Source organism: Typha angustifolia, chromosome 4 (genome assembly GCF_048772165.1).
Source record: "Typha angustifolia cultivar Huaian chromosome 4, ASM4877216v1, whole genome shotgun sequence".
NCBI lineage: Eukaryota > Viridiplantae > Streptophyta > Magnoliopsida > Poales > Typhaceae > Typha > Typha angustifolia.
In genome coordinates this window covers 5,244,888-5,267,164 of record NC_133242.1, presented here as the reverse complement: position 1 = coordinate 5,267,164, position 22,277 = coordinate 5,244,888, and the positions used below count along the sequence as shown (strand labels likewise).

At 32.7% G+C, this 22,277-nt stretch overlaps 2 protein-coding genes across 5 annotated transcripts; one reads left to right on the top strand and one right to left on the bottom strand.

Annotated features, from left to right (window-relative positions):
* Positions 1-6,900: 6,900 nt before the first annotated feature.
* Positions 6,901-13,262, top strand: LOC140759796 (transcription factor BHLH094-like). 4 transcript variants are annotated; one of them, XM_073096467.1, is made up of 6 exons: positions 6,901-7,274; positions 8,337-8,525; positions 8,786-8,851; positions 9,088-9,156; positions 9,257-9,328; positions 12,804-13,262. In XM_073096467.1, the coding sequence occupies exons 1-6, from the start codon at positions 7,056-7,058 to the stop codon at positions 12,921-12,923; spliced, it is 735 nt and encodes a 244-aa protein (XP_072952568.1). In that variant the 5' UTR covers positions 6,901-7,055; the 3' UTR covers positions 12,924-13,262. The 4 variants fall into 4 exon arrangements, with proteins under 4 accessions (XP_072952568.1, XP_072952567.1, XP_072952570.1 ...); XM_073096466.1 differs by having other exon boundaries at positions 9,085-9,156; XM_073096469.1 differs by lacking the exon at positions 8,786-8,851.
* Positions 13,263-14,041: 779 nt separating this feature from the next.
* Positions 14,042-18,548, bottom strand: LOC140759022 (beta-glucuronosyltransferase GlcAT14B). Its single transcript, XM_073095471.1, has 4 exons — positions 17,854-18,548; positions 17,684-17,759; positions 17,485-17,600; positions 14,042-14,924 (listed from the first exon to the last, which is right to left on the bottom strand). The coding sequence occupies exons 1-4, from the start codon at positions 18,440-18,442 to the stop codon at positions 14,410-14,412; spliced, it is 1,296 nt and encodes a 431-aa protein (XP_072951572.1). The 5' UTR covers positions 18,443-18,548; the 3' UTR covers positions 14,042-14,409.
* Positions 18,549-22,277: the final 3,729 nt, after the last annotated feature.

The following is a 22,277-nucleotide window of genomic DNA, read 5'->3' as shown; positions in this document are numbered from 1 at the left end:
TTTTATTGTATGATAGGATTAGGATGGCAAAGAAGATTAGAGGTGTATAATATTATGTGGAACAGGATAGAAGAGAAAAAAAATATCTCTCCAAGATTTTAAATCAGAATTTTCTAATACCTCTTTTATTAAGTTTGAATGGAAAATATAATAATTTTATATTGCTCTAAACCATAGGATGGCATAGTTAAATAATAATTAAATTTTGGATTTACCTTTTTCTCATTAATACCCTCTTTTGTGACACTCTGAAATAATTAAACTAACTAATCTCCAACAAAAATGGTACTAAAATATAAATTAATTGTTAAAATCCTAAGTATTCTTAAAATACCAATAAGAAATTTCAAGTCCTTCAGAAAAAAAAAATTCCCAAATGTATTTTAGTAAACTTGATTAGTATGGAATAGGTTAGAAAGTGTCTTAAAAAGGTTAATTAATATGTTATATTCTTAAACATTATATTCTTTCCCATGCCATAGTGATAAAAGGACAATTTACTCATAAACACATTATAAATTATGGGCATAATTATGTATAAACTTTGTGAATCATTGCCTATTTTAATTTTTTAATTATGTAAAATTTCTGAAAAAATAACTCTTTTGTTAGTTATTCCTTAGAATTTTCCATTGATTAATTTTGAGCTTGTTGTGATCCATCAATTAGATCTTAATAAAAATTAATGTTTTTTTTCTTTTGGGATATTAGAAAATCTAGTGAATTAAAATTTAAACAATATGTATTCTATTTTTTAAGTATTTCTCATATTTAAGCTTATTTTTAATTAAATTATTCAAACATAACTTGAAAAGTAACTTAGTATAGTATCTAAGAAAATAACATATATTTTAAGGAATATACATGCAAAAATTAACTTCTGATGAGCATACAAGTAAATAAATATACATGCAAAAAAAATCAAATAAATAAAGGGATTTTTACATAATTGCTACTTGAAATTTTATAATATCTTAATTATTAGAAATGGTTTAAAACCTATCTAATATTATACCCAATAACATATCTCAACAAATTATTGATAAATATTTACACTCTAACTTAAAAGGAGGGAATTTTAGTCATTTACATGTGTATATAAATTTAGGTTAAAAACTAACCAAAACGATAATTTTAAAAATATTAAATTAGTCGCAATTATGATATTTTGAAAGTTTTTAGCGAGAATTATATATAAAAAAATTCTAAAATATTTTTTTTTCCTAATAACATGAAAATATTCTTGTAAATAATAATAATTTCTTGGGAGCATCTGAGGTACCCCAAGCATATTTAGTGAAATAGTTAATAAAGTTCCAAAAATTTCAGCTCTTCTAGAAACTGGACCAAGCAGAAGTTGTTGAATTAGACTTAAAAATAGTACTCAATCTGGTCAAGCAAAGAGATAAGATATTGGTGATTAATAAGGTAGTAGGTAACATTAATGGTCTGGTAGACTAATTTTGTACAAATTTCATTGGAATTTATGAAGTTTCTATACATTGTGATAAGTTTTATAGGAAAATTAAAAATAATACCTAATAAATAAGTCCTCTATTTGTATTATTTATGGATAATTACACTTAGTTCTTTTAAATTATCACAATTTTGAGAAAATACTCTCAGAACTTTTTTTTATTAAGAATTTTTATATAATTATAATTGAAATTTGTCAAAATATTGTAATTATCATTACATTATTCATCACAGTTGCTACTAAAATTATTGTGCTATTTTAAGAATTTCATTCTTATTGCTCTTGCATAAATTATTTAGAATAATTTAAAATCGATCCAATATCATAATCGATGTTATAGCACAATGAATTTTTTTATTTGGAGATAAAAGTTATTTATATAATTTTTTTAATTTTAGTTTAATCTTTTACGAATATTATGTTAGAAATTAATCATAATGATATTTTCAAAAAAGCAAATTGATTTTGATAGTAATTATGACGTATATGTAAGGGCAATTATGATATTTTAAAACTAAAAAAAAATATTCATATAGATATCTCAACTAAGAAAAGAATAATTATATAGACTATTTGAATTAAGAATTTTCGTAGATTAAAAGTATATAAGACGTATGTGAAAAATGACGATAGTTCATAGGGGCTAAGTGTAATTAACCCGGATTGTTCTTTGTTGGAAATTATAATTTGGATTTTTTATTCAATTTTTTGTATAACTTTTAATTTTTCTGGAGTTTGATCCCATCTCATTTCAACAGAATATAGATAAACAAAAAGCCAAATTAAGTTGACTACATGAATAAAATTTGATAAATAAAATTAAAAATATTAAATTGCAACCAATTAAATCACACAAAATCAATGAATCCAAACTTATTGTTGTTTAATCTCAAAAATTATACTAGAGAAATGTAGTATTTAAAGTATAAATATTATTTGAAATGGAAGAAATATTCTACTTTATTGAATTTAAGTAATACTAGAGAAATGTAGTATTTAAAGTATAAATATTATTTGAAATGGAAGAAATATTCTACTTTATTGAATTTAAGTAATGGTGTTTCTATGAGCTTTATTTATAGATAATAAAAAAAGAGTTTTATTTATAATATAGCAAAAATATAACATGTTATTTTACAATGTTCTTTAATTTTATTGGAAGGGTAGTAAAATTGAAATTTTCTTGAGTTTCTACTCTTTTTTAAAAAAATTCATAATATTTGAAAGTAGATTATAAAAATATAAAAAAGGTAATGTTAGAATTCAACTTTTATGTTGTGAAACAAGGTAGAGAAATAAGAATTTTGTTGTTAGTTGGTTAAGTAGTTAAATAGTTTAAAATGGAGCTGATATAGTTTGGATAGTGTCCAACCCATAAATTCAAATTCGACTTATATATTGATAAAATACAGTGAAAAAAATGTAAAGTAAAATAAATAAAACTATAGAGAGAGTGGAGTAAATTTAGGCCCAATCACAATGGATAAAATATAATTTTTCCTTTAGTTTTTTTAGAGGAGAAAAGAAAGTATTAATTTCATCTGATTTATTTTTATCTCACACTCATATGATGAGAAATAACGATTAGTAAATTTCAACGAGGATGACTTTCATCACAATTTAGTTTTATTATATAAATCAAACAAGCCAATAATTTTATTCATAATTTTTCCATTAAAAGTTTTCTTTTATATTTTGGGGTTAAATATAAAGACTTTTAATAGAGTTATAACTACATACATTGTTAAATAATCTAGCTATATGTAATATAAAAAAACAAGAAAAAAAGTTTAGATATAAAAAAAATTGGGTCTATCTATTTATGATAAATTTATCAATTCAATCCCTCATAGATTGATATTTGATATATTCTTTTATATAGATTATAAACTTGTGGGCTAATTATATGCTCTCCTATATATAAGTTGGATAACCAAACTAACCCTTTTAAAAAATAGGCTATAATAAGTTTAAGTCATTTATATATAGTGCTTTAGTAAAAATTATTAAATATTAATCCTAATATTCACGAGAAAAGTCAAACTCATGACTTCTTTTATAAAGTAGAACTCAATCACTAAGCTATAATGGTGACATTATTTAGTCAATTTTCACTTCAGTTGCAAAATGCAGATAATTTGAATTTATTGTGGCTTATTTATTAGAAGGGTTGATTCAATTATCCCATCTAGATATTGAATTTTTTTTATTAAAAATTTTATCTTATATTTTAGAGTTAAATGTAAGGACTTTAAATAGAGCTACAACTATATACATTGTTAGATAATCTAGCTTTATGCAATAAATATAAAACGAAAGAAAAAGTTTAGGAATAAAAAAAAAATTAGGCCTTCCTATTTATGATAGATTTATTAGTTCGATCCCTTATAGATGTTGAGATTGATATTTTGTATAATATTTTTATACAGATTATAAACTTGTAGGCTAATTATATGATTTCTGATATATAAATTGAATAACCGGACCAACCCTCTTAAAAATAGGCAATAACAAGTTTAAGTCATTTATATATAGTGCTTTAGTGAAAAATCATTAAATAGTAACCCTAATATTCACGAGAAAAGTCAAACCCATGACTTCTATTATCTGCTCGTAGAACTCAATCACTAAGCTATAGTGTTACATTATTTAGTTAATTTTCACTGGATCGCAATATATAGATAATTTAAATTTATTATGGTTTATTTATTAGGAGTGTTAATTCAATTATCCTATCTAGATATTGGATTTTTTTTCATTAAAAGTTTTATCTTTTATTTTGGAGTTAAATATAAGGACTTTTAATAGAGCTATAACTATGTATATTGTTAAATAATCTACTGTAATGCAATAAATATGAAACGAGAGAAAAAAATTTAAGTATAAAAAAAAATTGGGTCCTGATAGATTTATCAGTTCAATTCCTCATAAATGTTGAGATTGATATTTGATATTTTTTTATATAGATTATAAGCTTGTAGGCTAATTATATGCTCTTTGATATATAAATTGGATAACCGGACCAACTCTTTTAAAAAATAGGTCATAACAAGTTTAAGTCATTTATGTATAGTGCTTTAGTAAAAAATTATTAAATATTAACTCTAATATTCATGAGAAAAGTCAAACTTATGATTTATATTATGTGCTTGTAAAATTCAATCACTAAGTTATAGTGGTGACATTATTTAGTTAATTTTCACTGGATCGCAATATGCAAATAATTTAAATTTATTATGGTTTATTTATTAGGAGTGTTGATTCAATTATCCCATCTATATATTGATTTTATTTTTCATTAAAAGTTTTATCTTATATTTTAGAGTTAAATATAAGGACTTTTAATATGGCTACAACTATGTACATTGTTAAATAATCTAGTGTTATGCAATAAATATGAAACGAGAGAAAAAGTTTAGGTATAAAAAAAAATTTGGATCCTACTTATTTATGATAGATTTATCAGTTGATTCCTCATAGATGTTGAGATTGATTTTTCATATTCTTTTATATAAATTATAAGTTTATAGGCTAATTATATGCTCTTCGATATATAAATTAGATAACCGGATAAACTATTTTAAAAATTAGGTCATAACAATTTCAAGTCATTTATGTATATTGCTTTAGCAAAAAATTATTAAATATTAACCGTAATATTCACAAGAAAAGTTAAATCCATGACTTCTATTATGGGCTCGTAGAACTTAATCACTAAGCTATAGTGGTGACCTTATTTAGTTAATTTTTGCTGAATCGCAATATACAGATAATTTGAATTTATTATGGTTTATTTATTAGGAGTGTTAATTCAATTATCCCATCTATATATTAGATTTTTTCATTAAAAGTTTTATCTTATATTTTAGAATTAAATATAAGGACTTTTAATAGAGCTATAACTATGTACATTGTTAAATAATCTAGTATTATACAGTAAATATGAAATGAGAGAAAAAGTTTAAGTATAAAAAAAAATTGGATCCTACTTATTTATGATAGGTTCGATCCCTCATAGATGTTGAGATTGATATTTGATATTTTTTTTTATATAGATTATAAGTTTATATGTTAATTATATGCTCTTCGATATATAAATTGGATAACTGTACCAACTCTTTTAAAAGATAGGTCATAACAATTTCAAGTCATTTATGTATATTGCTTTAGTGAAAAATTATTATATATTAACCGTAATATTTATGAGAAAAGTCAAATCCATGACTTCTATTATGGGCTCGTAGAACTCAATCATTAAGCTATAGTGATAACCTTATTTAGTTAATTTTTGCTGGTTTGTAATATGCAGATAATTTGAATTTATTATGGTTTATTTATTAGGAGTGTTGATTCAATTATCCCATACATATATTGGATTTTTTTCATTAAAAGTTTTATCTTATATTTTGGAGTTAAATAAGGACTTTTAATAGAGGTACAACTATATAATTTGTTAAATAATCTAGTGTTATGTAATAAATATGAAACAAGAGAAAGTTTAGGTATAAAAAAAATTGGATCATACTTATTTATGATAGATTTATCATAGATGTTGAGATTAATATTTGATATTTTTTATATAGATTATAAGCTTACAGGCTAATTATATGCTCTCCAATATATAAATTAGATAATCGGACAAACTTTTTTAAAAATTAGGTTATAACAAATTCAAGTCATTTATGTATAGTGTTTTAGTAAAAATTATTAAATATTAATCCTAAATATTCACGAGAAAAGTCAAACCGATGACTTCTATTATGGGTTCATAGAACTCAATCACTAAGCTATAGTGGTGAACTTATTTAGTTTTTCATTGAATCGCAATATGCAGATAATTTAAATTTATTATGGTTTATTTATTAGGAGGGTTGATTCAATTATCCCATCTAGATAATAGAGAGGTTACTCTTTATCTAACACGTGATTAACTTTATTTATTTTGCATAGAAAAACTAATAATTATTAGGATTTAAGGATTAAAAAACTAAAAGAGATAAATAAATTTAGGGTAAATTATAGTTTACCCTCTTGGTATAAATCTATTTTAATTTATCTTATTGTATTTTAAACTTAAGCGGTTGACGTCAATTCAGCTCAAATTACAAATGCTAACGTAATTTCACCGATGCTAATATTTACAGACATAAATAATTTGCAAAATAATCAAACTACCCATATTATCTTCTAATCAGAGTATTTTTATGAGAGCAAATAAGTCCTCCATATCTCAAGTAATAGCTGGTCAACAATTGTGACTTAATCTAAACCATTGAGGGTTAAATTGATTAAGTTCGAAGTACACAGTGTAAATTTGAAATAGGGCAAAACCATTGGGGATAAAATTGTAATTTCCCCGTAGTTGTGACCCTCTGTACTATATTATTCACTTCACTTCCTACTTTCGATTTCCGAACCGGAAACAGGTTATTTTCCATCTATCCAAATTCCCTCTCTCTAGTATCGGAGCATCAGTCCCTACCTCCTTCGTCAGATCTGCCCTCTTCTACACCAAATGGTTCATTAGACACCAATCCGCATCCAATGTGCAGCCTCATCAAGCGGCATCTCGCCACGAATGGAGCCGCCGTCGCTGGTGCCGGAAGCGTGGAAGCGCCTCCCTGTGGGCGCGTGGCAGGAACTCCGGACGGGGAGTGGTGACCACTCCCTGGGCGTGTCAACGGCCACGGAACGGACCTCCGGGAGGAGGAAGGGCAAGAGGCAGAGGGATTCGGCGTCGGAGGAGGAGGACGACTCGTCGAAGCTTGTCTCCACTAGCGGCGGCGGAAAGGACTTGGTTTACTTCGCTACACCTTCGGTTTAATTGTTGTAGTGAATCGTGTTTTGCTTGGTTAATCTGTGTGAAAAAATTGTTTCTTGAAGGGATTTCTGGGAAAACGATTGAATCTTTAGTTGGTTAGAAGCGGCATCTTCTTTGAAAATATTGTGGCGTTACTTGGTCAAATTTTTTTGGTGCAGAGAAAGGTGACCAGTGCATTTGTAGGAGCAGAGAATAATAGGTTGGTAGTGTAAAGAAAACAGTGAAAGTGTTCTTAGGCTTTAGCAAAGATTTCTTTACCTGGATTAGCTAAAGGATAAAGTTAGAAGAAAACAGTAAGGGCATCTGTAACAATTTCTTTTTCTTTAGCTACGGTAAGGAGACAAAGTTGGACCTCCTTGGAGATTGGGAAACAAAAGATAAAGGTATAGAGCAAAGCTGATTAGCACCAAAAGAACATATTGGAGATTGAAGGATTTGGGAAAGTATTGTTTACAAGAGTGACTATGACGGTGTATCTATTGTGTACCCCCAGGCATTGGTGAATGTGACTGTTGCAGTAGTAATTCTGTTGATGCGAACTCCAAAACTATATTACCAGCAGATTAATTATCTTATTAGGATGCTTACTCCTAGTGGTAAGTTTCAAATTTTAAGTTTCTCTAACCACTGCGATTAATTAGGCTGCCTCCTAGTTCCAAAGCTCTGTTAAGTTATCTTATTTATTGTTTTTGTAGACATTCAAATAGGGGATATTATTTTGTTTGATCTTTAGAAGCTGCATATCATGACTTGATGTTGATACATTTTATGAATTTGCATTGTACTATCTTATATTATCTAATTATTTGTTCAACATGAGTTGGTTAAAGAAGCATTTGTAGAGATCCATTAAGAAATTGTATGATGTGTTGCCAACTTTTTTCAAATCTGCAACATTTCATTAACGAACAGAAACTACTCTTGATGATGCAGATCAGCTGCTTTCTTTTATCTGGGATCGACTTTCTTTTTGATAATGAGTTTGTCTTAGTTTTCAGATCATATTTTCAACATTTAGTTGAAACTTGTATTTTGCAGAGTTGTTCTGAAGTGAAACATTTAAAGGGCATGAAATCTACTGATAAAGATATCAATTCAAAAGATGAGGTGGAAGCTGATAAGCTTATGAATCAAAACTGTCTGCCGCCTGAGGCACCCAAGAAAGATTACATTCATGTAAGAGCAAGAAGGGGTCAAGCTACCGATAGCCATAGTCTTGCAGAAAGGGTATGGATTTACTCAAGTCAGAATTTAATACAAGCTTCTAAGTTTTCTTAATCCTTTTTTTATGGCAGTTGTCTTGAATCTGAACAAATTAACTATATTAAATTGGGAGTTCCATCTCTACCATCTTATAAGGGGAGTAAATGGATATGCTAAGACGCACTTACGACGTGCTTATTGTGTATATGCTACTGTACGCTTTGTTGAAAGCTTGTCATATCAGCACTTGAGCTTTCTTATAGGTTGGCTCTCTTTATTGTCAGGCTAGAAGAGAAAAAATAAGTGAGCGAATGAAGATTCTCCAAGATTTGGTCCCTGGATGCAATAAGGTGGATTGTGAGGACTGCAGTTTTACATTTCTTTTCCCCTTGATATGCTTTGGGTTTCTCATATTGTTACATTGGAAAAGTATTTTCAACTCATTCAGCTTGATGTAGCTATTCTGTCATCTTCTGAAGCTATTTTTGTTCTTCATTCATTGTAGTTATTGTTTTTAGCTGGTGATTGGCAAAGCATCAATCCTTGATGCCTCTTCTGAAGCTATTTTTTTTTGTCTTTTTAGCAGGTGATTGGCAAAGCATCAGTCCTTGATGAGATAATAAATTACATCCTGGCTTTACAGCATCAAGTTGAGGTACAAATCTTTTCAGCAGTGACATTTTTGTCCTTGACTTTCCTTTATCTTTTGCCTTTTGTTATTTTGGCTAAATAGCTCTGGCTACTTGATTTTGCAGTTTTTATCTATGAAGCTTGAATCAGTCTCTTCCCAAATAAACTCTGGCACTAAAGAATTCCCACCTAAAGATGTAAGTTGGATTTCACAAATACTTCATCGGTACCCAGCAACAAGTTATCTGTGACAAGTTTGAGAACATTAAGTTGTCATGCATTCTAGAAGTACATAAGCACTGCTTCAGCAACATTAGAAAATTTCAGAACAGATCAGAAGCATTTTTATATTTGCATCACATGCCAGCATTAAGTTTCCATAAAACCAATACATCATACAAGAATTCTCTGATTCTTGCTGTTTTGGTTCTACTTTTACTAATAGATGATGTGATGTTCATCATTTTCTCGGAATAGGACGAGTCTTTATACATAAGCTTCATTTGTTTGCTTAGCTTGATGGTCGTATATGATGTCATCTTCTACTCTGTGAATAATAAGGTTAAGTTCTTGCAAGTCATTTACTCCTTTCAGCTGATGATCCATCACTTGAATTTAGAACAGGTTCAACTATATTATCGTAAGACCTTGTGGCACTTATTTTCGGTCTTTCTTTTGCTTCTATCTTGTTTTCCCACGTTGTATCACTTGGTGTAAATTCTCTGATGTGAACATCGGTGACATATTACAGAGACGCGCGTATCAATGCAGTTCCTCTTTTAGAAAATTAGTCTTATGTTAACTATTTTTATTATACATTTGCTATTTATGGTGTTTAGGGTTATTTTTGTTTTTTCTCAATTATTTAGGATTTTATTTGCTTATTGTCATTTGTAAAATCTATATATAGGCCAACTTTTATTCAATCGAGGTTAATGAAGATATGAATTTTTTTTTTTGAGATCTATAATGAGAGTTTTGAGTGTGAAACCCTAGTTGAGATTTTTTTTCTTCTTTCTTTAACCATCATCGTTCCTAAAATGTTAATAATCCAATTGTTTCACATCATTTTGGTATTAGAGCAATGGATTTTTAGGATTCAAATTTTCTCCAAACAATATTTTCTTGTCTTCGTCGCCTATTAATTTACCTATGCTACCCGTCTTCCTCAACCTTTATCACCGGTGCCACTGTGTATACACGGCCCTGCCTTTCAGGTTTTATGCCGCTCTACATTTGTTCTTTGTTTGACACTTGCATCACGGATGCCGGATCATTATCGTATGAAGAGGCTGTCATTGTGGAGGAACGAGAAGAATCGGTTGTCATTTTGAAATTATGGAGTAAGATCTGATCAGACGTGGAGTGTTCACACATCATCCAATAATCCATCATCACCTAAATCCATAGATCCTAGTTTCAGCCGGTCCTGATCTTGGTCGGCTGGTTTTGGCATTATAGCAGGCCTGTTGCAGCAGCAACCTGTTGCAGAGAGAGAGAGAGAGGGGATAGGGAGGAAAATAGATTTTTAGGTTTTATATATGAGTAATTATTTTTTTCTTATTTTCTTATAGTTTTCTCTAAATTTTTAGAAATTTCTCAATATTTTTAAATAATATTTAGAGTTTTATTTAATTAAAATAGTCTGATTCGATACAGATAGACGATACGTCCGGTATGGTTGATACATATCGTTTTCCCGAATGACCGATCCCGATACCAATTTTCAGAACCCTGCCTAAATTAATCTTGCCTAAATCAATATTCTTCTATGCCATAGGTGGGCAAAAGAAATCGCATCTCAAAGAACTCTTCTTTTTCCCTCATCCTCTCAATAAATTCTAACTATTCCAAAATTGCCCAAGCTTATCCAAAAGTTCGAATTTTAAATCCCCCAAACCCCAACACCCAAAATATAAATTTTTTTTTAAGGCCCGACTAGTTCAAACTCGCTCGGTTTTAATCGGGCTAAGCTCAGCCCGAGCCTGATTTAGGCCCAGCCTGACCCGAGTCTGAGATGGTAGTGGACGGCATGGGTTAAGCCCTTGCCTGCCCAGTCCAACTCGAAGTCCGATCCACTACTCTTATCTATGGCCCAACCCATAATACATGCATATTTCTATAATTCTTTTAGTTCTACATTGGATATTTAATAAATTATATATCAATATATAAGTATGTTCCCATGAAAGATAACTTAAATATCTTCATATAAGCCCATTAAACTCGAGCCAATAAAATATAATATTTTTTATATTGAACTTATTATGTTAGAGCCATTATACTCAACCCAAGCCCAATATCTAATGGGCTAATAGGCAGTAACGGGCTAGAATATTATAGCCTGGCTCAAATCCGGCCCGGCCCAGCTCACCAGATGATCACATTAACCTAAACCAACCTAAATCCAAACTAATTCAACTTACCAACTCAACCCTATCCAAATTTATTAGCAACTAACCTAATCTAACCTGTTAGTCTTAACTCCAACCTAATTCCATCTTAAGCCTTAAGTCATCTTCAACCTCAACATATCTAAACTTACCTTAATCCCAACCTAATTCTTTCCTTCACCAAACTCCCCGTAGCCAGCAACTTCTCCACCAACATTGTTGTCGCCAGTAGTGCTCTCCGCTAATGCCATCATCACTAGTGTTGCTCTCCACCAATGCCAACATTGCCAGTCTCGTTCTATGCCACCGCCAACACCATCTTCTCTGAACTCCGCCGCCTGCTTGTTGCAGCCAATCCCTATCCATCGCTGTTGCGTCCCATCGACTTCTCTTGTCCCTATGATCACTTACCTTAATCCTAACCTAATTCCTTCCTTCAGCAGACTCCTCATCGGTATTGCTCTCCATTGATGCCAACATCGCCATTGTTGCTTTCTACCAACATCGACATCACCAGCTTCTATCTCTGTCACCATCAACGCCATCTTCTCTGAACTCCATCGCCTATTGTCGCCTGCTTGTAGCCGCCAACCTCAATCCATTGTTGTCAAACCCTCATCGATCTTCTCTCGTCCCCATGATCGGTGCCTTATATTTGGGTGTGAAATCCTAGTTTTAGTGTGAAGGTGTGAAACCTATCTCTAAGCATGATGATACTTGGCTTTGACTAAGAATGGTAAGAGCCCGATAAGTTAGAGTAGTATGAAGAAAGTCTCAATTCATTATTCAAAGTCACTGAGGATAAATCTTATCATTAGAAAATTTTAGGTGTGAAACCCTTGCTCGAGGGTAGAGGGTAGAGGTGTGAAACCTATTCTTGAATTTGATGATATTTGACTTGATCGAAATGACTTGGAGTGTCAGGAAACTGTAAAACTGGAGCAATTTGAATGTAGTGGACACACTCGACAAAGTTGAGTTTTCTCTCACTCAGAGAGTATGATGCCGACATTAGTGACATATTACATAGGCGTATGTACCAGTGCATTTCCTCTTTCAAATAATTAGTCTTAAGTCAATTATTTTAATTATACATTTTGCTATTTATGGTGTTTATAATTATATTTATTTTTTCGCAATTGTTTAGGGTGTTATTTTTTTCTTAATGGGTTGGGTATAATAATCGATGTATATATATGATACTGCTTTGTGTGCAGACATATGATACTGCTTCCATAATCGACGTTCTAGTTATCCATCTTTGCTGTTTTGTGTGCAGACATATGATACTGCTTCCAGTTTTGGATTCAACCCACAACCATCAAAAGAATTCAGGCAGGGTTCAGAAACAGAGTGGCTTCATATGCAGGTCGGCGGTGGTCTCGAAAAGGTGACATAGTTGCGTCAAAAATCCCCTCCCAGAGAAAACATAGTGCCATGAATCCAGTGCAACATCGTTAGGATATTCAATTTTAGAATCACCTACGCTGTAATGTTCCAAATATGATTTATTTCCAGTTTGAAGCTTTGCTGCACATATTGCCATGCATTACAGCAAATAGCTCAGTAGTTTCCCTCTTCACTTTGTAGAGATGGCAATTTTCCTTGAATTTGATGTCTTCTGTGGGAATTATGTGGTCCAGAGTAGTAGCAATAAAGGAGCATATTAGAACGACCAAGACATGGGAAAGAATTATGTTACAGGAAATGTTATAAATGATAACTAATTAGCTACAAATGTTGTAAAACCGTATTATTCTATACAAGTTGAATTTTGACAATATACTGTGAAATAAATATTTTTGTTTTTGTTTTCCAATGTTAATGCAGAAGTAAATAGGATCTTACCTCTAACCAAGATAATTAGTGTCGAGTAATGATTTGTTACCGTTCTTCAATTCGATCTTTAGATTTGCAGAGAGTTAGATGTTTCCAGTCTCTTGTGAAGAACTGAGTGTCTCAACGAGAGACCAAGTAAATCTAGAGTTGATCAACTATATTGTACCTTACAACCAAAAGGGCGACTTAATAAATATTAGTGTTAGATGTAATTTGGGAGAGAGAGTGGTTGAAGATTAGGTTGACCAAATGTTCTACCAATATATGTAAAGTGGTTTGCTCTACCTTCATAAGGGTAATTTTCTTGGCAAATCTACTCATCTATCTATTTTCTAAGAAATTTATACAAGGAAAACAAAAGAATAGATCTTCTTAATCGTAATTAGTTAGATTTAATTGGCAGAATAATGTTTCAAAAAGAGCTCAATGATTTCAGTGACAATTATGATATTTTAAAATTTTCAGTGACAATTTATAACACTTTTTGTGACCAAATGCTCCTTTACTTAGTAGCAAAGGCAGAGGCACATCTGTGTAAAAAGAGTAATAAGAGCAGAAAAAGGAGGGAAGTATAACCTTTGCCAAGAACTTTGAGAAACCGCTATCTTTTTCAATTTTCTTTGAGAAACAACCTTATTTAGGACTTACAGCAGATATTATTTCCATAATCAGACTTAATACACCAAGTAACACCATTAGATTAAAGAGCCAAAGTACAAACCTACATCGCAAAACCTACATCCGCTATGAATTTCATAGCAATCAGGGGCATCACTTTCATTAATCAACATGTGAATCCGACTTAAACTGGATACAAAGCTTCTATCTAACCTCAATATTGCAGCAAAATTAAACATTCAGCTCATATTCGTTGTTCTGCATCAGGTAGCTTAAGAATGCAACCCACGTATCGGCAATTGCACTTTACTCATCTTCTAACTACCTGCTATCCATGGGGTCGCATTACATAATAATACCTTCTTCGATCTAATCAATTTTCTAGTATAGACTATAATATCACTTCCGTTTCTATCTCTGTATAAATTCTACTTGCACTGTCTTGGCCGAAACTTCTCCTCCGATAAGAGTGATGTAATAAGGCGCTGGAGTCTTATAGCTCCAGGACCAGGCCTAAGCAGAGTGGTATTACCCACAACCAGGCAGGGATCACTCCCATTCTCTCTCTTACCCACACACCAACCTCCTGGTGCGATCATGCCAGGGCCGCGAAATAGAAGCTCTGTGTCTATCTTGTCAAGCACTGGATCATCCCTGTGAAACTTCCGAGCAAATGGAGCATTACTGTCGATCATTCTTGACATGTCGCTAATGGTGAGGTAGTGGGGGTGTTGCTTTGGTGGGTTGTCCCATGCTATGTAGTGGAGGTCATGGTTCACCGTGGTGTTGCGGAATTCCTGGGCATTGCAGATGACGGTGTGGAAGTAGCCCTCTGGTGAAGAGATGAAATTGGCATAGTACATAAGGACAGTACGTGGAAGGTTGTCCCAACCCCATATAAAGTAATCGACAAAGGAACGAGAAAGGGCCATCCATGCAGAACCTGCAATGATGACAGACATCAGGCACTGGTAGAGCGCACTGGCATTTCCGAGCGAGGTCAGCAATGTTTATGAATGATTTCAAATGATGGTAAAAGAAACAATCTTTTAGATAAATATTGAACTAATTAGTAGGCAATGAGATTGCCTGACCTGCAAACCAGCCAAGAAATGTCTTTCCCCAGAAATAATGCTATTTAGGACCTGGGATGCACTTAGCGGCAGTGCCAAAATATTCTATAATGATTGCCTACAAAGAGATCATGGATCCAAGTCTCTTGGAAGTATCCATACTAAGATCATGTTAGTCTGTAACCAATACACAAAAGAAACAGCAGGGATGCTCACCTACCAGAGCCATGTGATATCTCCTGCTTGAGTGGTAAGAATAAAGCTTCTGGCTAAGGATGGGAAAGAAATAGGTACCCAGAAATTTGTATATCCGCTTTCGTAAGAAATGTCAAAAATGAAACCCTTTAGAAGAATTACTCAACATAAACTTTTTCAGGGATTCCACAAGGAATTTCTAAACCAGAAAATGTGATTTCTGGAGCTAAATGAACAACAATATAAAGTTAAAAATGGTTCCACTAGACAGGACAAAGAGCTTGAGAGGTTCATGAAATCACCAAATCCAGAGGCCGGGGAGACAGCTTCATGAAGATGGAGGTGGATAATATCATATAGAATGAATGTAATGAAGAATTGAAGATTAATGTTCTAAAAGGCAGCCGTAGTATAGGTGCGGTCACTCCCACCGTTTTAGTGCCCAGTCCACATGCATTTAAAGTTATTAAAAATATTATAGGTGTATCAAAATAAAATTTTATATAAATTCTATAATCCTATCCATGTAATATGATCAATTATGACTGCATGATCAATACCTATCCCAAACAAGCTGATAATCCTAAAAAGCTAAGTATCTAGTAACTACAAGATATAAGAGATTGATCACAAGATGCTTGAAAATAAAGCCAACATACACAATGGGCTGCCTATTCAACCCACTGAAAGAAATTGTGGTGCGCTATTGCGACTAGCTGTTGGGGGGTGCCATCCATCATAGTGGACAGCAAATGTGGCCTGCATGCAGTTGACCCACCAAATCCCTCCACATAGCCTCTAACAGTGCTACCGTGGTGCTGCAACAGCTTAAGCAGCTGCATAGAAGTGGCATAGATTGATTTTTAGAACACTGACCGGGGTTGGGGGTTGAGAAAATCATACATAGAGATGGTCAAGAAAAGACCAAGGAGGTTTTAAGCTTTTGCATATTAGGGTTCAGTAGTTGGTTCACTCAGTTGGGTAGCAATTTCATTGCTGAAGAAAGGCATAACATATGACCATTTTGAATTGAGTGGAAAACCCACAAAGCCATAACATTAATAGTGTCATGAACTGAGAAATCCAAGCATTATCCTCGCTGACTATTAGGCGTCAACCAATATAGAAAATCAATCAGTCATAAGATCTGCTTTCTTCCCAATATGGCCTTTTGAAGTCTAACCAGAATTTCAGTCTGCTTTCAGATAAGGAGACAACAGTAACAAAGCTGTTCCAGTAATCAGATATGGATAGGTATTAGTGATTCAATTAGTCATAATATGCAGTTTTCTGCTAATATGGCAGTTTTGCTAAATTAGTGTTTTCCTCTGTTGCAATGTTGCAATGTGTCTTAATTCATCTATAAGAGAAGAGGATCATCCAGAGTATGGATGAAAGGGAAAATAACTCATAACAAATAGGTCAAAGTTCATAATGAAATGTGAAAAATGGTAAGTCCTGTCAATGAGTTCTTTATTTCATCAATACTGCTTGTAGTTGCCACTTTGATTTCATACTAGATTGATTAAGGCCACATCAAAAAGAGGTAAATAAAGGGATTAAACAAAATAGAATCACCATAAGCCCTTATTACCCCCAATTATTTTGATGTTGTAGTCAAATTTGATATTTATTAGTAGCAACTAATATTTCACATCTGTGATCTTACAAAAAGCTGACTGGAGAAATAAGAGTCATAGAGAAACCTCAATTAACGGAGCATAAGGCTTTCTGTCCTAGCTCTTGCTGGAAAGCCGAAAGGAATTCTACATCGAGACCAGAAGTATGAGGTCCGTAATATCAGAGCATTCGTCTCTACACAGTCTGCAACTGAAAAGAGAATAAACCTCAACAAGTCACCCAATGTCGATGATCTCACAGGATAGTGGTTGTTAAGGATCTCCCAATTGCTTCTGTTCCACAATATGCTAGCACATGTAATCTACAGTGCTAAGAACATCTACCTCTAAGCTGCAAACACAATTTGCTTGAATATGGCAGGGTCGCTATCTTCTAATGTACGACCCGATCACTCTCATAGCCTATTTCATCAAACAATGAGGAGTTGGATATTGAATTTGGTTGCTGTGAAAGAGAAGTTATAGTTGCTTGGAAGCTGATCTAACGAGGGAATTGGGGAAATATGAGACTCTTGCAGTCTGAGCTATTGCAAGAACCCGACCAACTAACACTGCAAAAATGGAAGGCAGAAAAGAAATAGTCATTGAGCGTTACCGGTAAAAAGCTTGAAGGCAGTAGGAACACTTCTCCTCTGACGAACCCAGAAGACGTCCTCTTTCTTCGTCATATACAACCCCGGATCAATAATGATGGGCTTAGCCCTCTGAAATCTACAATCGAACACATAAACTACGTCAAAATCCAAACTTTTCCCTAACAACATTACAAGAGGTATCAGCTCAACAAAACATACTCCTTCCACCCGATATCGCTTGTATGATCAATGAAGTTCAGATCCCGCGGAAGGTACGAGAAGGTATGCAGCAGATCTAGGCCCAACAAAACATGTCCACCAAGTTGTCATCTTTCCGATCAAATCCCCAAAATTGGGACAAAAGAAATCGAGAGAACACAAAAAGTTACCATCTTGAGTAACGAGGGGGTAATCGGATGAGCTCAGATTGATGAACCAGTCCCAATCCCCGCCCTCCCGGAGCAGGATCGCGGCGGCGTGGAGCGTGTTTGCGACCATGGTGGGGCCCCGGTACGTGACGAGATTCGCCTTCGTGATCATCCTAACATTCCCAACCGCCGTGAAGACCGGGTGTTGGGCGACGAACTGCTCGAGGTCGAGGCGCTCCTCGACCGGGGAGGCCAGGTCGAGGTGTACGACGTAGGAGTTGGAAGGGTGGTAGAGGGAAAGGAGGGTCCTTTTGACCATGGAGCCGTCGCCGGAGGAGCCAGAGATGAGGTAGGCGAGGCGAGGGGGCGGGGGGAGGAGGGGAGGGGAGACGGCTCGGAGCTTGGACTCGATGAAGAGGGAGGAGGAGGAAGAGGAGGGGGAGAATATGGGGAAGAGGAAGGAGAAGGGGAAAGGGGAGGAAGGGAAAGAGGAGAGGGTGGTGAGGAAGAGGAGGAGGAGGGAGACGAAGGAGCCGATGGCTAAGGGGAGGATCCATTTCCGCTCTATACTTGGAGGGGAACGCATTAGGACTAAGCTTATGCTCTTCATGGACTCTCTCTCTCTCTCTCTCTCTCTCTCCCTCTCGTCTTCTTTTCTCTCTCCACAATCTTGGAGGTGAGAAGAGGAAGAAGAAAGGTGAGTCCTTTTTGGGCGTTTCGAGTTCTCTTGTAGATGTTGCGCCGAGAGTTAGATCGGTCTATTTATTTTACGGGGCCTGGGGTGCGAAGTGGACACGTGGAGGATAGTGGTTGGGTGGAAACAGAGTTTTTCAATATTTGCCATGGGGGAGGGTAGAGGTCAACTGGATAATACCTACCCAAAAAGCTATTTTATTTTAGAAATACTTATACTTAATTCCTCTCGACTCTCACTTTTTCATTATAGTAAATATTACAAATTATACTCTTTACTTTATGTATTTTATGATTCACACCCATTTTTTTTAAATTTTATAACTCATTCATTCTTTTTTTATATAATTCTTATTTAATATTCTAATATTATTTTAACTAACTAATATTGACCAAGTTATTAAAATACTTCTATAATTTTCTCTTATATTTTATATTTTTTTATTATCTTTCTCATCTACCATTTTCTCGCTGCTATCTTTCCTTATCTTTCCGTTCCTCATTTTCTTCTTTTTGAGAAAAAGGACAACAAAGACACGAGTAATTTAGGTATTTATAAATTTTTTTTATATATTATAATAAAATATTTTTTTTACAGTACTATCTAAGTAGTGTTAATTATAGGAAAAAAAAAAGAGTCGAATTACAAAATACTCAAAGACGAAATGTGAATTATAAAATAAGTAAAATATAAGATGTGATCCCTTAAAAAGCCCACTTTTATACTATAATTCCATACAAATATTTTAAATTAAGAAATATTTTTATATAAATTTATTAATTAAGGGAAAAACAACTAATAAACTCTTGAACAAAATACATTCTAGTTTAAAGAGGTGTACGTGGTAAAAAAACTTAAAAAATATATGCGTAAAATAGTGATAGTTTAGGGGCAAAGTGTAATTAATTAATTATTTATTTTAATAGGTGTGGCCTTGTTTTGGAAAATATAAAATATGTAGTTCTAGGGGCCGGAGAATGTGTTTGATAAAATTAATTACATGCGCCTAGTCAGATAAAAGGTTTTCCTTAGTTGCAGAAGTTTTCCCCATTGTAATACTTTGGCAACTCCGCCTAGTCAAATAAAAAATTAAAAAGATTTCCAACTAATTAAATAAAAAGGTTTTCTCTCTTAAATTTGCAATCATATAATTTAGCTATTATCTTAGCCAATTTTTATACTCGGTATTAATTTTATGGTATCAGTTCTAACACCATAATATAAAAAATAACATATTAGTACTTCCCAAAAATTAAATTACTTTGTCCTAACTTTCGAGTTACATATTTTTTTCTTAGATATGATTAGGCTATGACTATATGAGATATTACTTAATACTATGATAATTAAAATTTGATTCTATATTGCTATAATATGGATACACTTCGATTTAAATTTAATTCTCTATCTTTATCCAATTTAATTTAAATTAATCTTAAAATGAGATATATATACAAGCAATTAGAAAACAATTAAGAAGATAGAATTTAATTAAACTTTTATTAAGTTAACTTATAAAAGGGTTATAAGTTACCGAGAGAATATAATTGCCAAAAATAATGTGAATAGTATACATATAAATATGAGAATTTAAAAGATTTGGGGGGTCTACATGCAAAATATCTTATAGAGTCAAATATCAACTTTAGAAGGGTATATATACAAATAAAATATTTTATAGGGTATATGTGCAATATCAACTTTAGAAGAATAAGATAACTTAAGATTGGAACATATTAACCGTTAGATTTTTCTACGAAAATATTTAAAAAATAAAATCATAGAAATTATATTCTATGAAAAATAAAAAATAATTGATATCTTAAATATTTAAAGGATCGAGTTAGAAATATTATCGTTGACCACCGAGCGGAGGATGCAAGATTTTACTTGGCTTTCGTTGACAAAAGTATAATCTTAAAAATTCTTCATAATTTTATTTATTTATTTATTTAAGTTCTTTTTTTAATGTTGAAAACTTGCTAACAGTATAAGAATCTCTCTAATAATAATAATAATAATAATAATAGCTTCAATTAAAACTAGAAGGGTAGAGAATTGAAGCAGATTAGTCGTTCCTTTTTAATTAATTAAGTTTCAAAGGATAGAGACGGTACGGATGACTTCGATGGATCGATCGATCGTGACTAAAATTTAAATAAATGGTAGTATATTACTAGTCCTTAATAAAAAGCTTCAAAGAGTAGATGGATCTCTTTATATATATATATATAGTAAGTTAGTTTTAATTTGAAAATTTTGGTTACGGATTAAATTTTAAATTTGAATTGAATGGCTTGGTTGCAAAGGAATGTCTGCTCATAAGCTCATTCTCTCCATATTTAATATATATATATAGAGAGAGAGAGAGATACAAAAATAATACACTAAGTAGTGGATGGCATACAAATCCTTTGAGGACGCCAATTAATCCTAAAATTTAAAAAAGAAAATAAAATTTATTTAAAAAATATATATGGGAGCGAACTACCCACAGATGGTAAACTTTATGTGTGCTTTGAGGAGGATGAGTTAGAAAGATGATCTCCTTATCAGTTGCTATGGAGAAGTAGTAATAAATTATATCTATTCCAATCTTGATCTTTAATGAAACTATGGCTCTCACTATAAAATCATGCTCTCACTATAAGACTTGGTCGACTAGATTTAGAGATATTAAAAGTCAAAAGTCTAAGTCCTTTCTGGGAAGGAGTCCTTAAGATGCTCTAATACTTTTCATTGTGATATTTTCTTACATGTTGGGTGAATCTAATTCTTTTCAATTCTGGATTGGATTGACAGATGCTTCTCTGATTACTAGATGGTTACATTGTTTCTCTTGGCTTATTATCTCTTTGCTTTTGGTGATCAATTTGGAAAGAATGAAATATGAGGCTGTTCAAGTGAGAGGCAAATTCTACCCAAGGGTTTCTAAGGCCTTAGATTAAGGAATTGTGGTGCAAAAGTACTTGATAGAGTGCTCTCTATTAATTTTCTTTGTAATTATTAAACTCAGTTTTCTTTTTCATTATTGTTACGCGTCAGATCTAGACTGTATGAAAATTTAGGTGGGGATAGACCCATGAGATTATGTTCTAATGGCTAAGGTTTCATCTAAATTGGAGGTCCGGACGAAAAAAATATAAATAAAATAGTAGAGTAAAGTCAGAAAAATAAATATCCGTTGTTACAGTGGTTGTCGGATATTTATTGTTCTACCAAGGGTGATAGTGGATAGTTGTAAGGTAGGATAGTTAGGTTCTGAAAGATTGGAATGCTCTTCTAACTACTATAATCTATTCCTAAAAAAATAAAGAATAATTTGGTTAAACTCATATCATTCAATGATGATTTATCAACATATGTCTACTCCTATTTATATAAGCAAAAATTCTAATAAATCGAATCACATACAGATTATCCGATTATTAAAATTTAAAATAATAAGATAAAGTTAACTAACTAGTTTGACTCAAACTCGACTTAACCCACATGCAGACATGATCATTAGGCCCAACCTGCCTAAACCCGGCTCGAACCTGCCAGTTTTAACTGGGCTAAGCCCGATCCAAGCTCAATTTAAGCCCGATCCTGCTCGAGCCCAAGATGGTAGTGACCGGTATGGGCTAAGCCTTTGCCCACCTGGCCCAGCCCAAAAGCCCGATCCACTACTCTCATCTATGGCCCAACCCATAATGCATGCATATTCTTATAATTTTTTTAGTCCCACATTGAATATTTAGTAAACTAT

What these genes read in the sequence shown, in the direction of transcription:
- LOC140759796 (XM_073096466.1), top strand. Translation starts at nt 7,056, where the DNA reads ATGGAGCCGCCGTCGCTGGTGCCGGAAGCGTGGAAGCGCCTCCCTGTG. An exon ending in GCCATAGTCTTGCAGAAAGG is followed by an intron (nt 8,526 to 8,785) that starts GTATGGATTTAC and finishes CTTTATTGTCAG; the next exon opens with GCTAGAAGAGAAAAAATAAG. An exon ending in AAGAATTCCCACCTAAAGAT is followed by an intron (nt 9,329 to 12,803) that starts GTAAGTTGGATT and finishes TTTTGTGTGCAG; the next exon opens with ACATATGATACTGCTTCCAG.
- LOC140759022 (XM_073095471.1), bottom strand. Translation starts at nt 18,442, where the DNA reads ATGAAGAGCATAAGCTTAGTCCTAATGCGTTCCCCTCCAAGTATAGAG. An exon ending in CCCCCTCGTTACTCAAGATG is followed by an intron (nt 17,760 to 17,853) that starts GTAACTTTTTGT and finishes TGTTGGGCCTAG; the next exon opens with ATCTGCTGCATACCTTCTCG. An exon ending in TGCCTTCAAGCTTTTTACCG is followed by an intron (nt 14,925 to 17,484) that starts GTAACGCTCAAT and finishes TCATCATTGCAG; the next exon opens with GTTCTGCATGGATGGCCCTT.